The sequence below is a fragment of the Rhopalosiphum maidis genome, chromosome 2, assembly GCF_003676215.2.
Source record: "Rhopalosiphum maidis isolate BTI-1 chromosome 2, ASM367621v3, whole genome shotgun sequence".
Lineage (NCBI taxonomy): Eukaryota > Metazoa > Arthropoda > Insecta > Hemiptera > Aphididae > Rhopalosiphum > Rhopalosiphum maidis.
The window spans coordinates 51205882-51217945 of NC_040878.1; the positions used below are offsets into that span (position 1 = coordinate 51205882).

Sequence of the window (12064 nt, forward strand, 5' to 3'; positions counted from 1 at the left end):
AACACGACAACACGGCGACAATGTAACAACAATAACAAACAACAATATATCGTGTATAAATCATCACGTCGAGAGTGTACTGGATGATACGATAATGTATAATGACAATATTTTATAGTAATTAATATAATGCGTAACGATAATGATAATAATATTATGGCTGCCGCGAGTAATGTGTGCTTGCGCGTCAGCGAGAAAAACCGCGCGACGTTCGGTCCGGTCGTGTGCCGTGCAGCATGTCATCGCGCGGTCCGATCGACGACGGCGACGACGGCCATAAGGTTATCCAGCGAAGCGCGCAGGGTGTGGCGGCGACGACGGCGTCGGTCGGTGGGGCGGCGGCGGCGGCGGTGTCATGGAAATCGTCGGCGGGCGGGCAGGGGGGAGGGGGCACCGTGGAAATTCCCATCGGGCGGCGTGCGTGCGTGTCGCGTCATGTGCCGCCGCGGTCGGTGGGCGGTCGACGTCGGTCTATCCGGGGGAGGGGAGCGGACTCTCGACGCGCGCGCTCGGCCGATGTCCCTTTATATAAGGAGCCGGACCGCCGGTACGGGGTTGTCTTTTCATTCGCATCCGAGTGCACGTGTGACGCGCGTTCTCCGCCGGTCGACGTAAATATACTCGTAATTGTTTCGGGTTCTCCGCATACATAGCGACAAATAGAGGACTTATACCACTGCACGACTCACGTTCAGTTTTTCCGATTTTCCGCCAGCGCAAGGAATAATCCGAGAAGTCCTAAACCGGATCCGGTATTCACTACGAACCTCTGCCATCATCGTTATTATACGCACGCCCCAGTCGTCGTATACGTAATAGTTGCAAGCCGGCAGAAGTCGTATACCGCATACACATACCGTTTCCGTTTGTTGTCGATTTCAAGAGGAAATCTAGTAGCCCGTGAAAACCGTTTCCGATCCGTCAGAAACGACCCACACTATACGGCTATTTTGTAACTCTTGCCACAGCAGAGTTATTAAAAACCACTCAAACGAAACTAGACGAGTTGTCGACCCGCGATCAAGCCGAGACATCAGCTTTGACCGTTGTTGTTATTTTTCTTTTATCCGCCGATAAAATCGATTTCGTCGCGCGCCGCGATATTTCTTGGTGATCATTTACACTGGAGTTTGGAGCTTACGGCATTTTGCTACACAGTTTTGGTAAAGTCAGCACCAAGAAACCGCAATCAGATACAATGGCAGTAGCAGCAGCCCAGAAGAGCCGAGAGATGTTCGCCATCAACAAGTCGTACAGCATCGAGGTAATAACCGCCGTTTCGTAACTATTTTTCCTTTTCCCGTTCACTGTGGAAACGAACAGGTTCTGCATTTCCTTATATTTTTTGAGACAAAAAAAAAAATAGTAGTTCCTAGTAACATAAACGTAAACATCGGGTTAATTTTGAATGTCTGAATAAATTATTTTCAAAAATGTTCTCGCATAACATTATGGGTTTTTTTTTTTTAAAAAAAATATCGCATCGTATTTATAATACAAATATACGATCAAACAATTATAATACTATACCGGTTTTAAGCTTTATTAGACTAGTTGTGTACATGAGCCTTGATAAATATAATTAATAAAGCAAAAATAACCAATAAATATTTTAACTTTTAGAACATATTCAATACTTAATTCTTGAATAATAATCAAAAAATTTTCTATAATTATTCAAATATATTCTTATTTATAATATAAATATGTTGTTTCACACTGAAATACCGATATTTAAATCCTTTAGATAATAATTATTGTAACAAGTGACCAAACCATAAGACGGCGTTTTGTGTATGCAAACAATGTTCTCGTGTTCGTTTATTCACTATATTGTATTATATTCGACACTTTGCGTTCCACCGTCCAAGTCACCCAGAAATGTTTATTATTTAACGTTCTGTTTTAAAATTATACTTAATTCTATGATTAATAGTGTAGGAAAATATAATTTTTCAATATTAGAATTTTTTGAAGGTCGACTTGATTATTAGGATTTAAAATATTTTGATTATTTATAATGTATAGAATATCGAAAACGTATTAGGTAATACATTCTCCGCTCGAAAGAAAAAACCTCTCATTTTTTACCTTGTCGGCAGCGGAAGCCTTGAATTTTTTCATTTCCGGATTATTCTATTTGATCTACATTCAAAATCATACGATATATTTTTAAATCCATATTCATGAACCCTTTTACAGTATTGCAAATACACATTCGGTACATATACATAAATTGCATTTCATCACGGGCGTAATTATATATAAAAAAAAATGTTTGGTTTAAAATATTATAGCTATACTTACAAGTTACAATATATTACATTTTTTTTTTTGTATTATACGATTATATTATTTTTATGTCACGAGTTTTAATAAACATTAACAGCACACTTCATCGAGAATTATGTTAGTAAATTACCAGTGACCGACAGACGTGACCAATAAGTCACCAACACATTTATTACTATTATTCTGTGTACCTATAGATGCAATGTTATTTTCACTTGTTTCGTTCATTAACAGGCCGTGCAAATGCACGTAGTCACTAGTCAACGCTTTCATTTTCTTTACGATATATACTGCAGCTATAAATTATGTGTTTAGTTTTACACGCGTTACAGCATCGTTATACGCACTACACGTGAGAAAATATGTTTGGTATCAGAATTTTTCTTTAAATTATTTCCCTTAGACATTATAATCTTTTATTCACGGGTGCATAAATCCGAAAAACATCTATTATTAGAATCGGCCCTAGTCGTCATACTGCGAGTTCACAAGGGGAAACGTCATTTAATAATAATAGTAATAATAATAATAGTATCAACGTCCTTCCGCACGATAACATCCAACCGGTAACGGGACGCCCTTGTTTCGCCTACAATATAATAGTGCATCAGCTAGGTCAAGGCAAACTGCATAGGTTTAACGATATTATTATTAAGAATTGTACATGTATACATAGATATATATGTATAGTCGGTGTATGTGATGTGTATAATATTATAATCTCGGCGATCGCGACGTTTTTATATTTATCAGTGATGGCGAAAAAACGAGTAAACAATTAAATAAAACAACTGAGCATTTATTTAGCCAATTAATATTATACATTAATTATTATGTCGGGTTGATTCTTATTTTATGTTTGGTTTTTTTTCTTCGTTTTTTCACTAATTTCATTATTGAAAAGATGTTTTTACTTGCATCTAAAAGTTCTACGTCATTGACCCAAAACCTTTTGTATATTTACTCTCCCGTTCTTATTCTCTGTAAAGAGACAAGGGCGGCGTGTAATGGCTCTGTGAAAATCAAGATACCGATGCAGCAGCACGCGGAGTCCCGAGGCCGAATAGCTATATAATAATATTACTACGATGGCCTTTTACAAGCTTAAGCGTAAACTTTTACTGGCATAATTCGTGCTCCAGATCATAACGATTTGCAATTATCATGCATTCCAATTGTGGGATAATGTTCAATGATTAGATATTTTTCTTTTAAAAAAAATCTCGTTTCGAATTCCAACGGAAAAAAATCACTATACGCCGAGGAAAAAGTTCCATAAGCCGCTGTATGAAATGACGTGTGTCAAGAATAACAATTTTTCCGGATTTACCCCTCACTTCACACTTGTTTATATTTTCGTTTCATGTGTTTTTTATACGGTCCATTATATACGTGACCAAAAGAAAACGTGGACGGTAATATATAAACGCAATACACATATTATATATATATTATATTTATATATAGTTATATGGTATATATATTTATATATTTTCATTGCGCCAAATCAAAAAAAAAAAAACTATTTACTTATTTTTATACACTACAATGGCGAAATAATAATGCCAAATTTTTTTTAACCTCTACAAGCCAACATGGGTCGGCAACAGCGTCTCTCTTTCTACACACACACACATATATATAAATTTATATATAATGTCTCTCTTTCTCTCTCACTCTCTTTCTGTTTAGTGTTTTTGACACGGTTTTCGAATTAAAATCTGACACCGAGTAGGTAATTATTATTAATCCACGTCATCAGATACGTCAACTACACATCACTGCACCGCGCCGAGTATTCGTATATGTACAAAATATACATATATATATTCTCAAAACTATTGTTATCGAGTTATAGTACTCGATTATTTATATGATATTTTCCTATTTTTTGTTTTTTTTTTTTTTGTTTTCTTTTTCTCCTTTTAACACATAACCAATTTTTTGATAATACGCATATCATAACAATATATATGTATAAATTCTCCTGGAAAGTTTTTCAACACAATGCACGCGGTAACAATATTATATGTAATAATAATAATTATTACAAACGCGATTTTTGAATAAAAAACGGTTAGTTGTGAAAACGGTGTAACAACGTACCCTATGGACTGTGTTGTGCGTATTATATGTTGTTCTCCCATCCCCAGAGTTCTTAGGTGTACCGCGGCACAATTATATTGACATGTCTGTAATTTAATCGTCGCGGTTATTTACCATAAATAACGCTAAGTTCACAAACACGTCTTGTATTATGTATATGACCGTAACGCACGCGATATTATTTTTTATAATCAAAATGTTCACCAAACGAATTGTACATTGATTTCAGAACGGATATCCAGCGAGAAGACGTTCTCTCGTTGACGATGCCAGATTCGAGACGATCGTCGTGAAGCAGACCAAACAGTCCGTGTTGGAGGAAGCACGGCAATTGGCAAATGGTTAGTAGACGATTGCATTCACGGGGAATTCATGGGGTTGGGTTGGGTTTTTTAAGGACGAATGACAACGGAAGTAAAACCAGACGAAAACCAGAATACAAATAAAAAATACCGACGAATAATAATTAAACCGGACAAAACTTACCCATGAGTCAACAAAAATATAATTAGTATTATCACGCTCTCGGTGTTTCCGTTTTCCGATCACCCGGCCACCGAACAGGTTCCCCGCCGTGATCATGAGATATATTTATATAAAATAATATAGATAGTATATAATTTGCGCTGCAGCCTTGACGGCCGCTTCCGACGCTCAAGATCAACGCGGTCACTGCACAATCGTAATACATATAACGATCGCGATGGCAATGGGGTCGGTGCCGTATATACCCGTTTGGCCGTTTCCGAATCGCCATAATTCCGGTGATGAAACATTGGCTCACGTTTGCAAATCGTCCGCATCGCATAATTTATTATACATTATATATATATATAATAAATTGTATAATATTTAAAACGATAGGCGACGACAAAAAAAAAATAATAACAACAGTCGTATAATGATAAATTATTATAATGATCGTAAAAACATACGAGTACGTACGCGCCACCACCGACGTTTAAGAGCGTGTGTACGACGACGTTATATGTACGTATCGGAACAAATTGTAGTTGACATTGTTTAAGGGTCACTCGGCCCGTCGCTTCTTCCACCGGAATCTCGGAAACGCCGATCGGAACGCGATTCAATTTCGTCGCCGACGCACTACGTGGTTCTGCATAATATAATATATGATACGTCCGGACGGTCCGGACATTCGTCCCGACGACAACGACCACTCGTTTTCTTCGTTTTCTACCTGACTTAAATTATATCATCTTAATCGTTTAGTCCCGACGTTGTTATTACATCAATCATCCATTTATATCGCGATAATTTTCATTTTAATTTTTGATTTTAGTTTTCATATATATTTTGCAATTTTTTTATTTTTATTTTACACCATCGTTTGTCGCTTGTAGTTTGTCATTTATTATTATATTGCATTATATTTTATATCCATCTTACCATCATGTACGTATCCGACGATAAAATGGCTACAATGTGTTGTTTATGGCTTTTAGACGCTTCTTTAGCGACCGACGCAGCCGTAGCGCATTTCGCCAGCCAACTTCAACGTCAACATCAAACTCAAAGTAAGTGGATATAGCGCTTTTATTGTTTTTCGCAATTCCGTAAATTTTGCATTTTCCCATCTATGATGGCGGCGTTTTCGACGCAATTCGTTTTGAATCATTTAACGCATCCAAATTCAAATTTACCTAATACGAACAATTTTTGTATTTTGTTTTATTTTAATTATTTTATCGATGACGTGTATGATTGTTATTTCTACATTCAAACAAAACCACTTTTCGTTTCATAAATTCATTATACAATTTTAACATTGTAATATTGTAATAATAATTAATATCGTCAAGTTATTTATTGTGTAATAGCCATCGTAATGACAATACAAAACGTAACGATTAAAATATTTAAAACCAGTTTAAATATAATATCTATAGGAAATCATTTAGTTAATTCAACTTCAATTGAAATGTTCTTATAAGAAAAATAAATTTGAATGAGGTACTACAGTTTTTGACTTATGTAATCAATACCTACACCGTAATAAATTACAACTATACAAAACAAAATATGGGTGACTAATTTATAATAAATCGAACGGTTTATTCATTTAGATCTATTTACTGAAAAGTTTCAAAAACAATACAGTTTTTAAATTAATAAACATTTTATTTAGTTTTTTTGTTGCATGGATTTTTTTTTATTATTTTTATTTTTATTTTATTAGTTAACGATCAATACGACGATCAAGTTTTTGAATCTGAAGAAAAATCTATTGATCACGATCACGAACTCGGTAATTTATTTGATTGAACGCTTATTATTTGAAGTTTTGTATGTTTGCAATGATTTATTTACTATTTTTATTTGGCTTATTTTTATTAGAAGTAGAATCGTCCGAATCATCTGAAGTATCGTCCGACAATGATGACTCAGGTAAATATAATTAAGATTATTAAATCTGTATTAGTAGTTGCAAACTATATAAGTCCCATATAATTTATGCTTATAAACAAATAAAATTTTAATTTTTTTAATTTTAAAATACATTTTCTAAGTATACTATTATTTTTAGTATTGAATAAAATCAAATTTTCGTATTGCAATATATGCTATTAAATATTTTCACATTCACATATTTTTATTTTTTTTTATCTTCAAATTTTTTCTTTATACTTCAATTTTATCATCTCCCACTGGCCATTTCTTTTCAAAATGGCATAAAACGTGGTAGCTTTATCAATTTTTCCTTTGACACGTCAAATCACTTATGCCGACGAAATAAGTACCGATTATACAGTAGAGTGGGCAGCAAAAGAACCGGAACAACGCCACTTTGCCACTGAGGAAATTGCGTGGTCTGCCACCCACTCATCGTCCCTTATGATTCCGGAATTGTATTATCGCATTTCCGCCGAATAGAGAGATTTTAATTACATTGCCGTCGGGCGTTTGTATCCACAGATGCCGGACTTACCGAAGAAGAGGTGCTATTGGAAAAGGCAGCAAGCCAAGACAAAGATGCGGAGATGGCCATACAAAGGGCTACTCTGGTATTGCGTCTGCGCGAAGGTATCAATTCACTCGCCCGGGTATTGAAAGTAATCGAAGTAAGTTGACTCAGAACAGTTAAATTTTATTTGTGACAATTTACGATTTTTGTCGTTAGGATTTGTAATACTATAACGATTTCGTGATTTTTTTTCAGAACGGAAAAGGCAATGTCGTCCATTTAGAGTCAAGGCCGTCTAAGGAACAAGGAGTTCAATTTGACATTTTGGCCAAAGTGGATATGACGAGAAAAGATTTATTAGCATTAATGAAGATACTTAGACAAAGCTCTACATTGGCAAGCATTACGATTCTAGCCGAAGACAACATCAACGTCAAGAACCCGTGGTTCCCGAGACACGCCCGTGACTTGGACAACTGCAACCACTTGATGACCAAATATGAACCGGAATTGGACATGAACCACCCCGGATTCTCCGACAAAGTATACCGTGCCCGCAGGAAGGAAATTGCCAACATTGCTTTCGATTATAAATTGTACGTTATAGCACTTAGATTATCATTTTTTTTATTTACGATTATTTTTATCGTTTTACTTATTTTTATACCGATTTTTTTTGCACAATATTCATATCGTATTTTTTGATTAACAGTGGCGACTTGATCCCAGTCATTGAATACACTGCTGACGAAGTTAGTACATGGACCGCAGTTTTCAACAACGTTTTGGACCTGATGCCCAAACACTTCTGCATGGAATACAGGAACGCTTTCAAGATGCTGCAGGACGACAACATATTCACAGCAGACAAGATCCCGCAACTTAAGGATATGAACGAATTCTTGAAAAAGCACACTGGATTCACTCTCCGGCCCGCGGCTGGTTTGTTGACGGCCCGTGACTTCCTCGCTAGCCTCGCGTTCCGTGTATTCCAAAGCACGCAGTACATTCGTCACAACACATCACCATTCCACACACCTGAACCGTAAGTATCTTGTCAATCGAATATGTTAAAAATAAATCTTTTTGAAAAAACTAAATCATAACTATGTTTCAATATTAATTTTTAATATTATAATATGATACGCTATGATGATACGCATACAACTCTGTCTTGTACTATATAAAACGTTTGAAACCTTTTTATCCCGTTTAATTTCTATTATATAGAATATAATATCACGAGATTAAATTGAAAAACAGCATTTACAAAAATATGAAATATTATTTAATAATTATTAAACATCGACATAATACCATTATCAGGCAAGCTGTGTAGGCAATTTTAATACATCAAGTCCCGGGGCACTTATTGTGGTATTGTGTTAACCATTAATATGTCGTTACCTATTTGTTTCATTACTTTTAATTGATTAAATTTAGAAACTTTATTCTAATCACCGTTATTACGAAACAAGAAACGTCATTTTTTCTTTTCTATATATAGCAATTACGGTTAGTATTTCAATAATATTAGCGAAACTAAATCGCACTTATTATTTAGTTACGATTAATGACAAATATACATTTTACATTTATACCTATTATTATATTTCAAAATAATTTTATTAGTAGTCGCATTATTACAAAATAAAAATCGAAAAAACGAGGTAAAATTAAAGTACACTTAAAAAGAATCTACGTACCTAAACATATTTATACTTAGTATTGAATTACGTACAAATCTCTTTGAAACAAATTGAATAATAAAGTCGACAAGCCGATTATGTCACGGATAGAGACAATTTCCGTTCGCGTTACAATATTGCACTATTATGTATGGGGGAAATAAACCTTTTGCATGAACATTCCTAAGTCCATTATACTTCGATGTATAAAGTGGCCCGTGATTCAATTAAGCACAACTATGACAAAATTGCTTTTACTGATTTATAGCGACTACCGTTTATGCGATATTTAAGTTCACTTTAATTCGGTTAAATAAAGCTCTTTCGATAAAATGGCATATAGTGTTAATAATAAACTACCCAGTCATTTTCATAAAATATATTTATTCAAAAGATGTACGAAAACTCGATACAGCTTTATAATAAATCATCAATGATTCGTAAATTTATGACAAAATTATTTAAATAGGTCTCGAACATAATAACAGACAAAATAAATAAAATTTTACATATTCGATTCGAGGAAAAAAAAAGTAATTAACGACACTTATTTTCAGGGATTACATCCACGAAGTACTCGGTCACATGCCTTTATTGGCCGATCCGAGCTTTGCTCAGTTCTCACAAGAACTCGGTTTGGCGTCCCTTGGAGCTTCTGACGAAGAAATTGAAAAACTGTCAACTGTAAGTATTACAGATAAATTATTAAAGATTTTTCAATGTTGTACTCATGTAATCAATGTTATTATGATATACTCATTATTATGTTTCATCTCATATTTATAGGTATATTGGTTCACGATCGAATTTGGTCTCTGCAAGGAACATGGCGAAGTGAAAGCCTACGGTGCAGGACTACTGTCCGCTTACGGTGAACTTTTGCACGCTGTTTCTGGCAAACCCGAACTCCGACCATTCGAACCATCAATAACAGCTGTCCAACCATACCAAGATCAAGAATACCAGCCAATATATTTCGTCGCTGAAAGTTTTGAAGATGCCAAAGACAAATTCAGGTAAATATGCTTTGCAGCATTTCTGCATCTAAATACTTTCTAAGACCAAAAACAATATAAATATTATATTTTTATTGGTTATTTTTTATTGATTAAACTATATTCAAGTAGTCGTATAATAAAAACGCGGTATATAAAATATAAACGATGGTTTAGAAGCAAAATATTTACCGGAAATTGATTTCGATGTTCACAGGAAATGGGTTTCATCTATGTCACGACCATTCGAAGTCCGTTATAACCCACACACCCAGAGAGCAGAAATCCTAGACTCAGTTGATCAACTCAACAACCTCATGACACAATTGAACTTGGAAATGTTACATCTAAACACCGCACTGAACAAGTTGAAAATGAGATCTGGTTAAATTGACTAAAGTCTCCCGGACGCATGCAAATATATTTACCATTTATTCATTTTTTTCCACAAAAAAATGTAATACTTATCTATTACTTATATATTTATTAACATATAATTTATATATATATAGTTTATAATATTATTGTATGTCTTCGGCGTGTTTCTAGTCACCGGTGACGATGGGACAACTTTTTGTTTTTTCTACCGGCAAGATCTCTCGGAAATAATATTTTTATTTATTACATTTTGCTCATGCTTCATACACTTTAATTAATAGATACCACACGTTCATAACCCCTAGTTATGTGTGCGTGTAAAATATCATATTTTAAAGTACTCACAAATAATTATTGTAGTTGAATATCGAAAATATTGTAAACTTTTACATCGACTTAATTTGGCAACTTTAAATCATCTACTCTTCCTAATAATGTTTATGTAGTATTAAACTAAACTTATTATATCCACTTATCATATTATATATTATAGTCTATAAATATGTATGTATTTTCTTATTTATTTCTATTTAAAGTATTATTATTAATATATTTTGTGACACTACCGCGTCGTGTGTCTTTGGCGTAGAATCGTATTTTTTTTTGTTTAATATAGAACCAAGTTTATGTTTCTTCAATATATTCTATAGGTTATATGTTCAAGATTATTTTATGTTAATTTTAGTTATTAAAAATTTTCTTTTATTATTTTAGTTGCAATTATAAAACTATTTAGTTTCCAAAGCTATTTAGTAATATGTTAAAACTACAAAAAAATAAAGAAAATCTACTATTGTCATTTCTCTTATCTACCAAGATAAGTAAAAGCTGTTCATAAAAAAATCAAATATTATATTATAATATACGTATAATTATTAAACAAATTTTTGTGTTTGTGTATTTTAATCTTCCTATAATTTTCTATTTAAAATATAAATGGTAAAATTAATGTCTCCAATTTCTAAACAGTTATGTGAAAATAAACATAAGCACCAAACATTCATCGGAGTATGTCAATAGTCAATATAACAATATGTACATGATATAAATAAACAAAGTGCTTAAAATGTAGCCTACAAGCAAATTGAATACAAAAACATTCGATTAGAAATTGTGTAACACGAAAGCCACATTAGTTGTATGAAGTAAAATATGATTTTTTTTTTCAAAAAAAAAAATACTTATTAAATAATGACCTTTATAAACAACAATAACAACAATAATAATATAACATGTTATAATAAGCTTAAAATCAATCGTAATTATGAAAACAGCTTTTTTTTTATTAAATTTATTTTTGTTTATCTTCCATTTCAAGGCTATATCTGATGTGTTTTATTTGAACAATCACTATAGGTGTTGATTACTATTATTATTTTATTTCATTGTTTTATTGCTTAAAGTGAATTGCACATAATATGGTAGGTACATAATAAATCACAACTACATGTAAATAAATTATTTATTATTTTCCTACTGCCTTTGAATATAATTACGTATAACTAAACTACAGTATATACTGTACAAATATCGATTGTTATAACATAATCTGATAACCACGATCTACATGAAACAAAACTTCAAGAAAATCACAAATATTGTCATACTATCAAAATAATGTAGGTACCTACTAGATAAATATTACACAGCGTTGATGATAAGTGGTAAGATCTAACCAT

At 33.3% G+C, this 12064-nt stretch overlaps 1 protein-coding gene across 2 annotated transcripts; it reads left to right on the plus strand.

Annotated features, from left to right (window-relative positions):
* Positions 1 to 548: 548 nt before the first annotated feature.
* On the plus strand, positions 549 to 11223 carry LOC113554456 (tyrosine 3-monooxygenase). 2 transcript variants are annotated; one of them, XM_026958325.1, is made up of 11 exons: positions 549 to 1264; positions 4628 to 4739; positions 5865 to 5936; positions 6599 to 6667; positions 6757 to 6807; positions 7336 to 7481; positions 7580 to 7920; positions 8037 to 8369; positions 9570 to 9696; positions 9799 to 10028; positions 10225 to 11223. In XM_026958325.1, the coding sequence occupies exons 1-11, from the start codon at positions 1199 to 1201 to the stop codon at positions 10394 to 10396; spliced, it is 1719 nt and encodes a 572-aa protein (XP_026814126.1). In that variant the 5' UTR covers positions 549 to 1198; the 3' UTR covers positions 10397 to 11223. The 2 variants fall into 2 exon arrangements, with proteins under 2 accessions (XP_026814126.1, XP_026814127.1); XM_026958326.1 differs by lacking the exon at positions 5865 to 5936.
* Positions 11224 to 12064: the final 841 nt, after the last annotated feature.

What these genes read in the sequence shown, in the direction of transcription:
- LOC113554456 (XM_026958325.1), top strand. Translation starts at nt 1,199, where the DNA reads ATGGCAGTAGCAGCAGCCCAGAAGAGCCGAGAGATGTTCGCCATCAAC. An exon ending in ATTGCTTTCGATTATAAATT is followed by an intron (nt 7,921 to 8,036) that starts GTACGTTATAGC and finishes TTTGATTAACAG; the next exon opens with TGGCGACTTGATCCCAGTCA. An exon ending in AAATTGAAAAACTGTCAACT is followed by an intron (nt 9,697 to 9,798) that starts GTAAGTATTACA and finishes TCATATTTATAG; the next exon opens with GTATATTGGTTCACGATCGA.